Source organism: Haliotis rufescens, unplaced genomic scaffold, assembly GCF_023055435.1.
Source record: "Haliotis rufescens isolate VD_foot unplaced genomic scaffold, xgHalRufe1.0.p SCAF_3, whole genome shotgun sequence".
NCBI lineage: Eukaryota > Metazoa > Mollusca > Gastropoda > Lepetellida > Haliotidae > Haliotis > Haliotis rufescens.
The window spans coordinates 22141246-22157855 of NW_025964001.1; the positions used below are offsets into that span (position 1 = coordinate 22141246).

Genomic DNA, 16610 nt, shown 5'->3' on the forward strand with positions numbered 1-16610 from the left:
AGGCATTACTGAGAACTCCTCTGTGCATGTAGTAAAAGCAGCGCACTTAATGCTCGGAAAACAGCCTTTGTATTACTGTTATTATCCCAATCAGGGAATACTGATCCATGAAAAATCCCCAAATGGTCATAAAGCTATTTTCATTATTCACACTCAGGTGCAGTAAATGATGAAATGATTCCTGTGTTGGTGAGCCAGATCTAATTAAATGACATGTTACATCTGTAAATGGGACTCTCGGACTGCAGGGGCTTAAATTTTCTTAAGTCTTGAATGTTTTCTAGGACATTGTATTCCACTAGTTTTCTTGTTTATTTATTGTCAGATGATGTTAATAAGCATTGATGAGGCCAGTTGTCATGGACCCTCCATTTAAAGTTGTCGGGAACAGAGGAGGCTTTCAGTATTGTCAGAAATAGGAGAGTATTTTGGTCACTGCGTTTTTGCTGTGAATGGAGGAGGCAAACTTTATTAAAAGAATTCATAGCACAATATTTCTTTTCCTAGGACGCCCAGCATGTCCAGCAAAGAATTAAAAAAGATATTCCTCTTATATATTTTTAACATTTTTTTTCCAAACAAATTGCCACCCTACCCCATCTCCTATCAGTGTTAATTAACTTCATCATCCAAAACTGGCTCCCACAGGAGATCTCGCTTAGATTAGATCAAGCGATATCTACACTGTAGATCTATATCACTGGAATGAAATTACATCACAATGCTTTGCAGACCATTGTGACGTCACTGGTTACCATGACGTCACAATCAAATGACATCACTAATCAGTGCTACTGAAGCTTTTAGCAGTACTTTTTACACTTTTTACACTGAAGACACTGCTAATTACTGTCTACAAATTGAGAAAAATTGGAAGAATGATGTTGGATGATAAATAAAATCTCACCCTCGTGTCTTTTGGTATCAAATATATCAACACTCGTTGATAGAAGTGGCAAAAATCCTCGGCAAGCCTCGGAATTTTTCCACTTTTATCAACTCGTGTTGATATATTTGATATCAAAAGGCACTCGGGTGAGATTCTCTATGTACGCTTCCCTTGTTATGTTTCCACCTTTGTTATTTTATTACTTTTTTGGTCTTTACATCTACATATATGCTCTCTGCATCCTAGTATTCATTTGTCTGATGAAGGAGTAAGTATGTATTCCGAAACGTCGTGTTCCTCATAATAAAGAATTTTACATCCATAAATTCTCCCTCCCAACCCAGAATATCAAATGGTCAGTTGCTTAATACTACTGTGATTATCATCGTGTCAACTTAATGAGGATATGATGGTTGCAATGTTAAACCTGGATGATTGTTTCCAAAAGTTTGCAACCCCACCCCTCCCATTCCATAATTTCAAATAGTCAGTCCCTTAGCAATACTGTGATTGACTATTTCCTCAGGACACCAAGCTTGTCATAGTGCCAGCTTAATGGAGGACTGGATGGTTATAATTAGGGCTGGGACGATACACCAACTGTGTGATCCAATACGTATCACGGTACCTTGCTCACGATCCGATATGTATCACGATACTTACATGTGCACTTTTCTGTGGTGCGTGAGCCGTGTTTTTCACAGACAGGATGGCCAAATACCTGGCACACTAACGATTTACAGGTAGCAGTGTCAAGTATGGCGCAATGGATGAAAATATTTACGTTTTCACTACACATTTTCACTAGTAATTAGTGTTTGGTGTAACATTTATTGAAAAATACATTTAAGGTAAGAATCAATACTTGTTACTTTGTGTGCGATTGTGAACGATACTTGTATCGAGAAGTATAAAATCGTGATCCACCAATGCATCGATGTATCGTCCCACTTCTAGTTTTAATGTTGAACCTGGATGATTGTTTCTCACCATACCCCAACATCATTGATTGCTTCTCCTGCTATTAATGATTGAAAGTATGAAGCTACACTGTGTTGATGTGTATTTGAGACATGGTACATCTCTGCTTGCAGGTGCCCATGCTGGTGCCAGGGCTGAACTACTCCTACGACACATTCATAGACTGTCAGAGTGACAAGGGAGTCTCCGACAACGTCAAGGTGAGGAGTTTACCATAGTGTGGGGGGGTATGGGTGGGCTGTCCAAGTTGCTTTGTTCTTTTACATAGTTTTGAAACATATTGTCAATCATTTCATGATTTGTTTGATTTGAACATACCCTTGCAGATCCTACAGTATGTGTTTTATCCATCCCCTCAGATCTAGCTTCCCTCACTCACAGTCATTCAGCTCCAGCATCTCATCCTCATCCCGCTCCCATTCTCACCCTATCTCATTTTCAATCATATCCCAATCTGCATCCCTTTCCCAGCTATAGTTTCCTATTATCTGCCTCTTCTCAACCCTCAGTATCCCATCCCAACCACTCTCACCCCATCCTATCCTCATGCCATGCCATTCTCATCCCATTCCATCCTATGTTCATCCCCATCCCATCCTATCTTCACCCTATTCCCATCCTATCCCAACCTATTCACATTCCATCCCATCCTATCCCATCCTCAAGCCATTCCATCCTAAATCACATCCCATCACATCACATCCTCATGCTCCTCAACCTATTCACATCCCATCCTCAGCCTATTCTCATCCCATCCCATCCTATTTTCACCCTATCCCATTCCATCCCCATTCCATTCCATTCCATCCCATCCTCAATGGCATGACATTGCATCACATGATGACATCACATAACATGAAAATGTTCACCACATCCTCATCCTTCTCAACCTATTCACATCCCATCCTCGACCCATCCCATCCCATCCCATATCATCCTCAACCTATTCACATCCCATCCCATATCATCCTCAACCTATTCACATCCCATCCCATATCATCCTCAACCTATTCACATCCCATCCCATATCATCCTCAACCTATTCACATCCCATCCCATATCATCCTCAACCTTTCCTCATCCCATCCAATCCTATCCTCATCTTCATTCCATCCCATGCTATAACCTCAGCTCAGTCAAACAGCTCTTTTCTATCAATTGTGTTTAAATTCTTTTACAATGGCAGATTAAGACATGTCAGTAAGATAAATTAGTTGTAGCAGTATCACGAGGTGTGCACATGGTTGTATGTGTCCCTCGTTAGGGATGCATAAAATCACATATACGCCTCGTGATACTGCTACAACTTATAACATATATGTTGTACACAAATGCAGATTGTTCGACCACTGAATGTGCCTGAATGGCTCAGAGACTGAATGCTATTTATAACACAAATATTTACATGTGTATCATGTAATGCATTTGATCGGAGATACATGCAGCAAGATAAATATCAATGCCCTACATCACTGACACAAGGTGAAGTAAATCAAAAACTGTTAAAAGTGTCTTTAGACCCATTTCTTCCAGGATTGCTTCAGGCCTCCATGTACAAATGATAAACCCCTTTTTCTAGTACAATCATAATGTCCAGGATCTGAGGGTTGCCTTTGTTTTCTTGTCCTACAGGTATATGTGCTGAAACAAGGTCGGAGTGTCCCCCTCATCACCGGCGTCATCAGCATGCCTGTCAGTGAGGCTGTCGTCGTCACATGAGCTGCAGGATACACCAACGTTGTCTCAGCTCTCTGTCATCCACCTGATTCAATCAGGAACAAAGTACTGCTCCGTCACACTGGTGTGGTGCCAATAAAGTCTGTATGAAGGAAGTAAGGATAAGTTGTTGAGTATGTTAAGGAGCCACCCAATTTTTCAGAAACATTTTCCATGTTCTGGTGATAGTCATATTTGTATCTCTGTCACACTTAATGAACCAAAATGTAAGGATCCAATGCAAGAAATATCATGTTTATTTTGGAAGTATCTACATATGATGTTTGGCATCATTGTAATAAAACTTATGTCTAAGGTACCACTGATACTTGGTGATATGTTAGTTTATAAATATGCCCTTCTGTAATTAATCTTAAAATATGCCCTTCTGTAATTAATCTAAAAATATGCCCTTCTGTAATTAATTTAAAAAAATGCCGTTCTGCAATCAGTTTAAAAATATGCCCTTCTGTAATTATTTTAAAAATATGCTCTTAAATTAATTTACAAATATGCTCTTTTGTAATCAATTAAAAAGTATGCCCCTCTGTAATCCAATTTAAAAATATGCCCTTCTGTAATGAATTTAAAAATATGCCCTTCTGTAATTAATTTAAAAATATGCCCTTCTGTAATTATTATAAAGATATGCCCTTCTGTAATTAAATTAAAATATGCCTTTGTCCTTCTGCAATCTATTAAAAAATATGCCCTTCTGTAATGAATTTAAAAATATGCCCTTCTGTAATCAATTTTGGTTCCAATATGAATATGTCACTGAGTTAACAAACACAAATGTGTTTCATCATAACTAAATACAGGATTATTTAACACTGCCATATTACATGGAAATATACATTAAAAGGTGTTTAATTATTGTCCAGGTGTATATGTGATCAGGTATGTAGTCCGTCCATTCTGCTAACCCTCCATTGTCAGTACCTAATGACACATCCTGTCACAGGTGTCACATTGTCATACATCCATATTGATTCAGTTCCAAGGTTTGTGTGTATGGCGGATGTTAGTGGTGTTGAGACTACATGTGTGTGAATACTAAAACTAATCATGTCTTTTATGATCATATTTGATTTACTGTGCATGTACATGTTGTACACACGGCACTTCTTTGTCACTTTGGATGGCCATTTTGCAAATATATGAGGCTTTAAAAGACCTCAGGTTCCATTGCTGAAATAGAAATATGAATAATATATTGTAAAACAATTCTTTGGAACATTTTAAGTGATCTCATAAAAAGATTGTTGGTTTGGTGAAATTAAAGCATGAACGGGTTAGTATGTATTTTGACCTCATGAGCGTTTCATTCTTTAATTAGTTGACTGAGAGTTAAAGAGACTTTTCAAATATTTGAGTCAGTGGATACTTGTACAAAGTCTATATACATGTACTTCAAACAACTCCCACAATCATTTAAATACAACCAGCAAGCCTAGGAGTTCAAAGTCATCAATGAAAGGTGTTCTGATGTATTAATATTTGAAAGTAGAAATATTGTTCCCTCAAACTTTCTCTTTTGCCTTCATGTGATGAATAACTAAATTTAATATATTTTGTTCTGTGCATGTCTTCTGTGTTTTATTATTGTTCCTGGGGCGGTCGGGTAGCCTTGTGGTTAAAGCGTTCCCTCGTCACGCTGAAGACCCGGTTCGATTCCTGACATGGGTACAATGTGTGAAGCCCATTTCTGGTGTCCCCCGCTGTGATATTGCTGGAATATTGCTAAAAGCGACGTAAAACCATACTCACTCACTCAGTTATTATTGTTCCTAGTCACAATGTTCTTTGTCCACTGCATCACAGCATGGCTCACATTGTATGTGAATGACCTGGGCTGACTGGTGTCTCTTAGCTGCCAGAATATTAAACATAAATGCCGGAGAATAACCAGTCTCGGTTTTCTGCCGAACCAGATTCCATTGGGCATAAAAGGGAAAGTAGCATGTTATATGAATGGATCACTGAAAATCAGTGATGACACCAGGTGCTTGAAAGAAGAGTAAACATGTCAAATTCACCCTGATTATAAATCTTGGACTGGGCAATAGATGTCTATGCTATGCATTTCATGTGAGAGTGAATAATACTTTAATGAGGCGTTCACATTGAACTTTCATAGCATAGATTAGACCTCCAGATTAGCTGCATATTTGTGTAAAATATGAAAAATAGGTCAATATGATTAAATTAAATTGACTTGCATAAAAATCCACACACAAAACAAGACATCGTAGTATACCAACACGGAGTATAATTTCCCACTGTAGCTTGTGTACCTGTGTGTCTTTACACATCTTTATTTACTGGTCCAATGCAGGCATCACTTTTCATAAACTCTACTGCAGTGTATAATGCACACTACATCTCGCTTATTGTAACTGAGACTTGTATCACTGTGAGGAGCTTATGCAACAGGTGACACACTTAGGGCAGAACATAAACAGAGAAAATTAGAAGTTACCTGATACAGGATCTCAAGCAGAATTATTATAAAAATGTCTCTTCACTGGTTTAAAAATACCCAATAGACTTGAACCAAGGGATTAAAGATACTGAATACCCAAAGGAAAGTATCCAATACCCAATGTGAGTAAATTCTCAATGTAACATTTATCTGGATCCCTGATAGATATTTACGATGTATTAAACCTGAATATGTCTATGTTCCTTTTCTTTTGAAATGAAATCTGCCAATCTGTATGTCTAATATCGTTCTTGAATTATGAAGGATGTGTTTGAATAACTGTGTATGTGAACTGACTGTGATACCTCCAGCATATTTGTTATTGTGAAATCCTTCACACTTCACTGTACATAGAAATTTATGTAATAAATGGAAAATAAGAAATACACCCCTCAATTATGTTTTTCTTGAAGTGTTCATTGGTCAATCATGTGCTATATCCAAGATCATGTGACACTGAAGTGTGCGGCCATTATTCAGTCATGTGACACTGCAGTGTGCAGTCATTCAATCATGTGACACAGCAGTGTGCTATGTTCTTGATCATGTGACACAGCATTTTGCGGTCATTATTCAATCATGTGACACTGCATTTTGTGGTCATTATTCAATCATGTGACACTGCATTGTGTGGTCATTATTCAATCATGTGACACTGCATTGTGTGGTTATTCAATCATGTGACACTGCATTGTGTGGTCATTAGTCAATCACGTGACACTGCATTGTGAGTTTTTTCAATCATGTGACACTGCATTGTGCGGTCATTATTCAATCATGTGACACTGCATTGTGTGGTTATTCAATCATGTGACACTGCATTGTGTGGTTATTCAATCATGTGACTCTGCAGTGTGCTGTTATTAGTCAATCATGTGACACCGCATTGTGGGGTTATTCAATCATGTGACACTGCATTTTGCGGTCATTCAATTGTGTGACACTGCAGTGTGCTGTCATTATTCAATCATGTGACACTGCAGTGTGCTGTCTTTATTCAGTCATGTGACAGGTTTAGGAAGACCTAAAGTAACACGTGACCTTAATACGTCACAATGGCGTTAATACGTCTGCCAACGTCAGCAGCATAACATCTTGATTAATGCTATCTAATAAAACAAACAAAGAATGGAGTAAACACTACACACAAAGCCTACACCCTAGGACCGCCTTGTTTTCATAGTGTTTCTGCATATATTGCCTCCGTGGTCTAGTGGATAGAGTGTCTGTACGAAGATCGGGGTTTGATCCCCACCTGCACTCAAGCCATATGTTTGATTGTTTGTTGTTTAACGCCGCACTCGGCAATATTCCAGCTGTATGATGCTTGTCTGTAAATAATCGAGTCTGGACGAGACAATCCAGTGATTGGCATCTACGCAGTTGGGATATGATGACATGGATCAACCAAGTCAGGGAACCTGACCACCCGGCCTCTTATCACAAACGACCCGTAAAGATCAGGGGAAGAATAGGTCTTCAGCAACCAATGCTTGCCGTAAAAGGCGACTATGCTTGTTGTACAGTAGTCCATGCATGCATTGAGCTTATATAATAACCACATTCAGATTGAGTTGGGTATCTGGTATCAGTACCTGCCTAGGAGTTCGTGGTAGAATAAGAAAGTTTGCAGTTATTTGTACTTTTAGTTGAACCCTTGGAAATTCCTGGCCTGAGTGAGTCCCCATAACCCCAGGATGATTGGGTGGTAAAACCGGGTAACCTGGCTCACTGTTGTGTGACTTAGGTTATGCTATCAACCACTGGATTAGGCTTGGCCGTCATAATATACTGATGGTAAGAGTTATGACAAGGCCAGGTTTGACTTCGTTCAGCGGAATTAAGACAAATGACAAGGTAACTTGAATTCATGAGGTATTTTGCTGACTCATATCACTGTATAAAAACCACTAGATTGGATGTATACGATTTGTTAGGTGATAAAAATGGTTTGCAATCCATCAAATGAAGTTAGCAAATAGTGAGCTGTTGGCCTGAGCCAAACTGCGATGTCCTTGCGGTAGATAGCTGGCCATATGAATGCCTCTCCTCAGTGCAGTAAGTTGACTCCTTTCAAGAAACCCTCAGAAGAGCGAGGTGAAGGCCGTCCCAGGTAAGGATAATGAAACATTACTGCCAATACAAAGGCAAGAACTTTTCCATTCCATCTTCGTCCAGGATGGCGACAGGCGGGAATGTACGTATCACGTACGTTACTGACAGTCTTCTCCTTGTGCGATGCTAACCCAGAACAGAATATAAATCAATCTTGATTATCCGACGAAACAGATTCCATTGGGCGTTAAAGGTATAATAGCTGTGAAAATTATATGAATATATAACTGAAACTCAGTGATGACACCCTGTGTTGTTGAAAAGGGGTAAGCGTGTCCTGCCCTACCGGTAGCACCTGCCACTCACATAATTTGCAAAAAAGTAAGTGTAACTCAGTGATGACACCCAGTGTTCGCGAAAAGTGGTAAGCCTGATCTGCCCTACCGGGAGCACCTGCCACCCACACAATTTACATAAAAGGTAAGTGTAACTCAGTGATGCCCTGCCCTACCGGTAGCACCTGCCACTCACAATGTACCTGAAAAGTAAGTGTAACTCAGTGATGACACCCGGTGTTCACAAAAAGGGGTAAGCATGCCCTGCCCTACCGGTAGCACCTGCCACTCACAGTGTACGTGAAAAGTAAGTGTAACTAAGTGACGACACCCGGTGTTCGCGAAAAGGGGTAAGCGTGTCCTGCCCTACCGGGAGCACCTGCCACCCACACAATTTACATAAAAAGTAAGTGTAACTCAGTGAGGCCCTGCCCTACCGGTAGTACCTGCCACTCACAGTGTACGTGAAAAGTATGTGTAATTCAGTGACGACACCCGGTGTTCGCGAAAAGGGGTAAGGATGCCCTGCCCTACCGGGAGCACCTGCCACCCACACGTTTACAACTGAATCCTTTGAATAACCTTGCTGGTTGGAGGTTCGGTCACAGTGGGCATTCTTCACCCATGAGAAACTAGATTTCGATATCAAAGTTGTACAGGGATCGACAACCGCCGAAAATATATGGTTGAGAGAACTGTTACATTATTCCTACTTGGCAATCCCAACTTTGCATAATCTGTCAGGATTACAATTCCTGTCCACGTCGTGCCCGGATTGTTCAAGACAAGGACAATCACATTGAGTCACAGGCTTTAATCCAATCGGACGTGTGGGATGCTATAGGCAGACTTATTTCCAGACGAAACCAGCCTTTGGCAGACATCATGGAACCCGGCAGACTGCTGTGGACGAATGGAAAATTTACCAGTGGATGTCTTTAGTACGTTTGTAGGGTCCGTGAATAAACGTTGTCAGGAGGTGTTTTAGAGCCATAGCGATATTATGATGACCGAGCAGTAACGGATTACGTAATTTCTATTTCTAAACAACTTTATAATACTGATGAGAACGTCCTCTGGGTTCTGTTTCTTTTCTGGTCTGAATAAATGGTGTGCAACTCCTCCAGAACAACATTTTGCTGTCACATTGCCTGACATAGGGCAATGCAAACCAAGTAACATTCAATGACCTCGTGTACAGGTTACAGTATGTCTGGAACAGGTGTCGTAAAATACTGTTATTTCACCAGATTTATGGGGGGCACGGGTGGCCCAGTCGTTTAAGGCGCCGTGACTCGCTGTGCAGAGTTGCGTCCCTTGGGCACGCCAGAAACCTATGATTGTGGGTTCGAGTCCCGGCTCGCCCCGATTATGTTTCTAGGTTTGTCAGCACCATACCCGTGCTCGTGGGTTTCATCGAAGTGGTAAACGTCTGAGACCTGCATCACTTCGGGCTTTCCTCCCACATTAAGCTGACACGCCGTGATATAACTGGAATACTGTTAAAAGCGGCGTTAAACCCAACTCACTCACTCACTCACCAGATTTATGATATGGCAGATTAATTACAGTAATATGGAAGAAGCGGTTGTTATTTAACTTTTTTTGAGTATTATATATAGAATAAAACAACATTCACTCACTCGCCAGATGTAAATGTATAGACTTTAAAGTCCTGGATTATCTAACTTAAAGGAATTACGAATTTGGGTTGAAATAACATAACGTTCGTTAGAATATTATGCTATTCATATTCAGTCTTGTATTTAAATAATTTAATATATATGCTACATAATAACCACAGTAAGGTACTTATTCTGGTTCTGCGACATTGACAAACAGACACAGAACCAACGCTTCCCTGGTTATTATTAGTTTCTGTTAATGGAATTTCAAGCTCAAATTCGATATTTTAGACTTCAAAGATTAGTTAGAAATCAAAGCAGAAAAACAAAATGTCCTCATATTTCGTCTTTGAGGAGGAAGCCGAAACGTCAAAAATCAAAGTCAAAATAGACCATTTTTTTCTTGTTGAAGAAGAAAGGATAATTTGGACGTCAAATGCGTTTCCCTTTATAGAAATACCCTGAAAGCGATGATTCTTTTTATGTCAGCGGCAGTTCTTGCTGTTTACCAGGAAGTGGGAAAGACGGATTGCTGCACCTCCAAGCATGAAGATAATTTTAAATTGAAACAAACAGGTGAGTTATAACAGCTCCAGCTGTTTATATACAGTAACATTGTAGGGGTTCATGGCCGAACACATTTTATGTGGTAGGACCGAACTATGCAATGGCTAAACTGTAATGTTATAACGTTCCGTACAGAACTTGCCCAGGGCCAGACTGTCGAAAATGTAAAAGGATTAGAAGAGATTAATAAAACAGTTGGCGGTACAGAATTAACTATTGGTTTCGTCGACATTACCTTTCTCCCCTACTAGATTATAAACGTCAAATTTTATAGACGAGTGACTTTTTATGCACATACAGGGTATTGGTGACGTTAGTTAATTTGTATCGCCACGGTGTGAGGTTTTCCACGAACCACAGAACAGCCTCCTTTTCCCACCGCACGTGATATGACCACGTGATTCCTTCTCATTCGCTACATACACGTTGTCACACAGGATATACTGGTTAATGAAGACAATGCCAACTGTGTGGGTGAATACTAGTAATCCAACTTCTAATTAGACAGGTCTGCAGGAGATGAGATGCTAGGCGAGCTTGAGTCACAGTTACGATAACTAATCTATAAAACTGTAAACTAAAGTAAAGTAAATAAAGTAATCCAATTAAACTCACTATAAATCAATACTTACTTTTTTTTTTATCTCATTGTACCTTTAGTTTGGAAATATGCAGGAGATGAGTGAGTGAGTAAGTGAGTGAGTGAGTGAGTGAGTGAGTGAGTTGGGTTTTACGCCGCTTTTAACAGTATTCCCGTTATATCACGGCGTGTCAGCTTAATGTGATGCAGGTCTCAGGCGTTTACCACTTCGGTGAAACCCACGAGCACGGGTATGGTGCTGACAAACCTAGAAACATAATCGGGGTGAACCGAGATTCGAACCCACAATCATAGGTTTCTGGCGTGCCCAAGGGACGCAACTCTGCACAGCGAATCGCGGCGCCTCAGATGACTGGGCCACCCGTGCCCCCTGCAGGAGATGAGATGCTTGACAAGGATTTCATAACAGACTGAACCGACTCATCATCACCACATCATCATCCCAACATCACCAGATTTATCGGGTCGTCAAGGAGCCGCCGACGGGGTACGACGATACCCTGTCAACCAAGTCAGCGATTGGCGCCACCCGATCCATAAGTCGCCTCCCAAAACCATCACAGGGTGCTGGGAACCCGAAATTCACACTGGGGAAAACAAAACGATATGACGATACTTTGAAGTCATTTTAATTAAATTTTCGTTGTGTTCATTGAAATTCCTGTATTCTGATTAGCTGAATTGGTCACGTGTTATTGCATTCATTTCCCAACGCGGATTCATACAGTTTGCACATTGGTTTTTCGATTCATACCTCAATGAACCGAAAAGAATACACAGTCAATCCTTAAATGTATCATCCAAAATTAGCTTCCACGGGAGTTTGCTACGGTGCTTTGCATAGCGTTGCAATGTCATCGGTTACCATGACGTCACAAACAAATGAGATCACTAATATATAATCTCTCTGCTAATTACGCTGGTTAGCAGTACTTTTTGCAGTCAAGACACTGCTAATGACTGTTTTCAAACTGAAAAGGTTGAACAATGATTTTGAATGATAAATAGAATCTCACCCTTGATATCAAATATATCAACACTCGTTGATAAAAGTTTAACACTCCCCGGCAAGATTCAGAGTTTTGAACTTTTATGGACTCGTGTTGATAAATTTGATATCAAAAGACATTCGCATGTACTGTCGCTTTGGCGTGAATAGCCCGTGCGTTGTAGACTACGATATACCGATGGGCCAACTCTGTAACCTTTGGTATACACGTGAGACCCAGTTCCATGGGAGGATAACGATTTGCGATGGATTCTAAATTTTGTGTGACCGACTTCGTGGTCCAGTGGTAGAGCGTCCGCCCGGGCCGCATTATACCCATAGACGTTAAAAGATGGTACTTATTGTTACCCTGCCTGGCGCTTGACAATAAGGGTCGAAAAGAAGGTATGGTCAATTTAGAGTCACTCCACTGTGTCTGAGTGGGGTATTCATGTAAAATGCGGCATGGTATCCTATTGGGTTGGCCCTATAATATCGGTATTATTTCGGACTAGTACAAGTAGCCACACACCCACTACAGCTCACCTCACCTCTATTATGTGGCTTATTTCCTATGTATTGTAGATATTGTCCGCAGACTAGTAAATATTAAATAGTTTGATTACTATTAGTAACGCCATTCTAGGGACGGTCGGGTAGCATAGTGGTTAAAGCATTTGCTCGTCACGCTGAACACCGGATTCAATTCATTCCCGACATGGCTAAAATGTGTGAATATTGCTGGAATATTGCAGAAAGCGGCGTAAAACCATACATACTCACTCACTCACTCACTCACTCACGAATAACGCCATTCTAACCCTAAAATTAAAACTAAGGACAGTAAAGCGTGCCCAAAATGTGTGAATATTGCTGGAATATTGCTGAAAGCGGCGTAAAATCATACATACTCACTCACTCACTCACTCACGAATAACGCCATTCTAACCCTAAAATTAAAACTAAGGACAGTAAAGCGTGCCCAAGGGCTGTCGCTATGTAATGTGAAACAAGAATTTAATAAAGGGAATTTAATAAAGCTTTGTGTATAACGTTGTACTCTACAAGTCGCCTTACACTCATTGTTCCTGTCCGCTAGTGGCTTGTATACCGCTCAGTGCCGCGCAGTGATGTCGCTATACTCCGACCCGGGTTTGTCCCCACATGCCGAACGCCAGGTTAAGAAACAACAAAATATTAAGACAACGTATTCAAAACATCGTCAACTGTCGCGGATCTGTGGAATCTAGATCCAAATCTTTTTTCGCCAAATTTGATCGATGGATTGGTTGGAGGACATCGGGGGTGCGTTGCAAAGCGCCAATCGCTTGTAAGCGATGTACAGCGATTCGCCTCACAACAGTGCGCTAACTTTCAGCCGCTTGCAAGCGAAACAATCGCTGACTGAGGTCGCTTCGTTCTCAAACCAAAATGGCGGCTTACTTTGACAGCGGAACAAGGAATTATTGATTGGATCAACGAGAAAATTAGCAAAGGCAGCTAACACACCATCATCCTCAGTCTGCTCCACATCTTCAAAGTAGTCATAAATTTCATCAGCTCGTCATCTAGCCTCTTCTATTATGATCTTCATAACGTCTAGTTGCGCCGCCATTTTGGAAGAGTGCGCAAGCGCTTCCAACTGTTGCAGACCCCGGGATGAGCGATTACTTTGCTTTCTTTTAGCGATTCGTGGCTTGCAACGCGCCCCAGATGAATGGTGTAGCAAATCACGCGATGATCCTCGACATCGTGACGTCATATATAGTTGTGACGTCGTACTGTAACCGATGACGTCATGCAGCAACAGTCATGTAATGGAGAACACTATCCTTGATGTTCTACAGCTTCATCATTTTCACTTTTCTCCTTGTAGGTGAGTTTGAGTTTTACTGGAGTAATGTTTATTTGAACGGGAAGTTCAAAACGTATCCAACACGATGTAGAGATGTTTGAGTAATTATAGTATGACTCTATATTATCGCGGGCTCTACATTATCGCGGTATCGGCAAATCTCTAATCCACCCCCCTGTCGACTGTTTCCTTACGCAAATCTAAGCACGATATTTCATCGCTTGATCGGATACAGGTATGTCACGGCTACTCGTAAGTACACACTTAACTTTTTTATGATAGTTTCTGGAATATTTCTGAAGTGGAATTACCCCTACCCCCATTCGAAAGTGATAAGAAAAGAACCAATCTGTTTAGACGAAGTCCCTTGACCCAGCCAAGGTCGTATGCATACTGAATATGCATAATCCAAAACAGGGTCTGTCGTAAACCACATAATCCACACGTATCACGCCACAAAATAGTGATACCGCGATAATATAGAGTTGCCCGCACCTGAGTCGCTTATGACAGGTACCTTGTTGACCGAACTCGGTAAAGAAAATCAGCATGAACTGATGTGTCATAAAAGTTGAAAAAACCCCAGAAACATTTTGCGTATGACATATTTAATAGTCTGTAAGCTTTCGCCATTACGACCGATTATAAATTAACTACCGCGATAATTTAGCGTATACGTACCATCCTATTTTCTTTATAAATATAAGAAATAATAAAACCAAAACACTCCTTTCCTTAAGCAACAAACCGCTTTATGTCGAATTACATCAAGTTGCTGTTCGCTAAAAAGATATTGAGCGAATGAAAATGAGATTGAAAAACACGATAAATGAAAAAAGAATTACCATTTGTATGCACCAAAATTATTATGATTTAACAAACTTGGCCTACTATAATTGACAAGCGTGGTTACTGTAAACAAAAGTGGCAGAATGCGTTGCGTGATTAATGTACGTTTCGCTCAAGATTTAAGTCACTTCAGAGGCTGCACGTTAAATTAGCCAATAGAATACCAGTGTTCTCATATATAGAGGTTATCACGCGAGTGTGTTTGGGGATGGTAAATATCCTGCATTAGGAATAAACATTGTATTTAGCGAGCCTTGGCCAATGCATTTCAAGTCCAGGTAAGGACCATATACAGGCTCCAGCAAACCGGACCAGACCACCAACAGTACTGATGGCCGACCACTTAGTGGAAGACCAAAGGTCACCACCCGACGTCAGGATCGTCAGATTGTCTTCAAGATCTCTTTGTTACTGCTGCGGAAACTGCTCGACAGATAGTGGGGACACACCAGTGACACATTAGTGCGGACATCGTGTGTCGACGATTGACGAGCAGCCACACCGAGGACCCATTCTGACACCACGTCATCGCCGGGACCGTCTTCAGTGGGCAACACAGCACTAGCATTGGCGCCACCAGCAGTGGAGAAGAGTCCTCTTCTCAGACGAGAGCCGTTACTGTATGTCAACAGCGATGGCAGAGAGAGAGAGAGAGAGAGAGAGAGAGAGAGAGAGAGAGAGAGTCTGGCGACGCCCTGGGGAATGTTATTCGGATGCTTGTGTTGTTGAGAGACTCGTGGGGTGGTCCGAGCATCATGGTGTGGGGTGGAATTGGTCTTGCACAGAGATTCGGCCCTGTGGTCTTCCAGAACATCGGTCCAAGGAGAGGCAATGGTGTCACAGCAGCTCGGTACATTGATCAAGTCTTGAGACCTCACGCCATACCTCATTTGGCACGTCGCCGCAACCACGAGTTTCAGCATGATAACGCCCGTGCCCACACTGCGAGAGCAACAAGAGACTTCCTCCAGCAGAATTGCATCAGAACCATGCAGTGGCTGGATCTCAGTCCCGATTTAAACCCCATTGAGCACCTGTGGGACGAGATTCAAAGTCGGCTGAATGACGTCCGACCAAGGCTGACAACTGAAGCTGAACTGCGTCAGGCGTTCCTCAGAGTGTGGGCTCAAGTGCCTATGGCCTTCAGCAACCGCCTGATTCATTCCATGTATCGACGTTGCACGGCAGTCATCAATGTACATGGCGGACACACGAGATACTGACTTGTGATGCCATTTTCTCAGAGACCAGTGTTGTGTTTCACTTTAAGAACATTTGACACTTTAATTTCAACTTTGATGATCAGTTTTGGCAAGTTTCATCTTTTTAATATGTCTCAAAGTATGTTGTTTACAGTGTTTTGACAAATAATGTTTATCATATGTCTATCCATGGTGACGTTTCTTTTGCGGTTCAGTATATTCAGTCAGGCTACGTATGAGCTTTTATTAAAACAATAGGTACACATGCACTACGCCGACACCTGTCTCTGATGTTTGTCAGCCATCTTTGTTTGATGCTACTAATAACAACACACGCGACAGCATCACTATTTGGAAAAAAAATAGGGCGATAAACCTCAAAATAAGCAGAAAAAATGTTGGGTTTTAAAATTATATATTATTCATCAAACACAACATAACACTCTTCTTAACACATTTTCT

The 16610-nt window shown here is 41.0% G+C and overlaps 2 protein-coding genes across 7 annotated transcripts in view; both read left to right on the forward strand.

Moving 5' to 3' along the window:
- Window positions 1-6455, forward strand: part of LOC124146462 (Bardet-Biedl syndrome 1 protein homolog) — a 66304-nt gene extending 59849 nt beyond the window's left edge. For both annotated transcript variants that reach the window (XM_046516762.2, XM_046516761.2), the window contains 2 exons: window positions 1984-2070; window positions 3503-6455. In XM_046516762.2, the coding sequence (XP_046372718.1) occupies window positions 1984-2070; window positions 3503-3589 (174 nt within the window). In that variant the 3' untranslated portion in view covers window positions 3590-6455. The remainder of the gene's footprint in view (window positions 1-1983; window positions 2071-3502) is intronic.
- Window positions 6456-14017: 7562 nt separating this feature from the next.
- The window catches only part of LOC124146463, a 29251-nt gene continuing 26658 nt past the window's right edge, over window positions 14018-16610 (forward strand). For 4 of the 5 annotated variants that reach the window (XR_007223283.1, XM_046516766.2, XM_046516765.2 and 1 more), the window contains exon 1: window positions 14043-14114. Coding sequence is in view for 4 of the 5 variants with exons in the window: in XM_046516766.2 (XP_046372722.2) it covers window positions 14060-14114 (55 nt within the window). In the remaining variant the exon portion in view is untranslated. Of the gene's footprint in view, window positions 14119-16610 lie in introns of all 5 variants that reach the window. The other variant, XM_048403919.1, reaches the window with a different exon arrangement.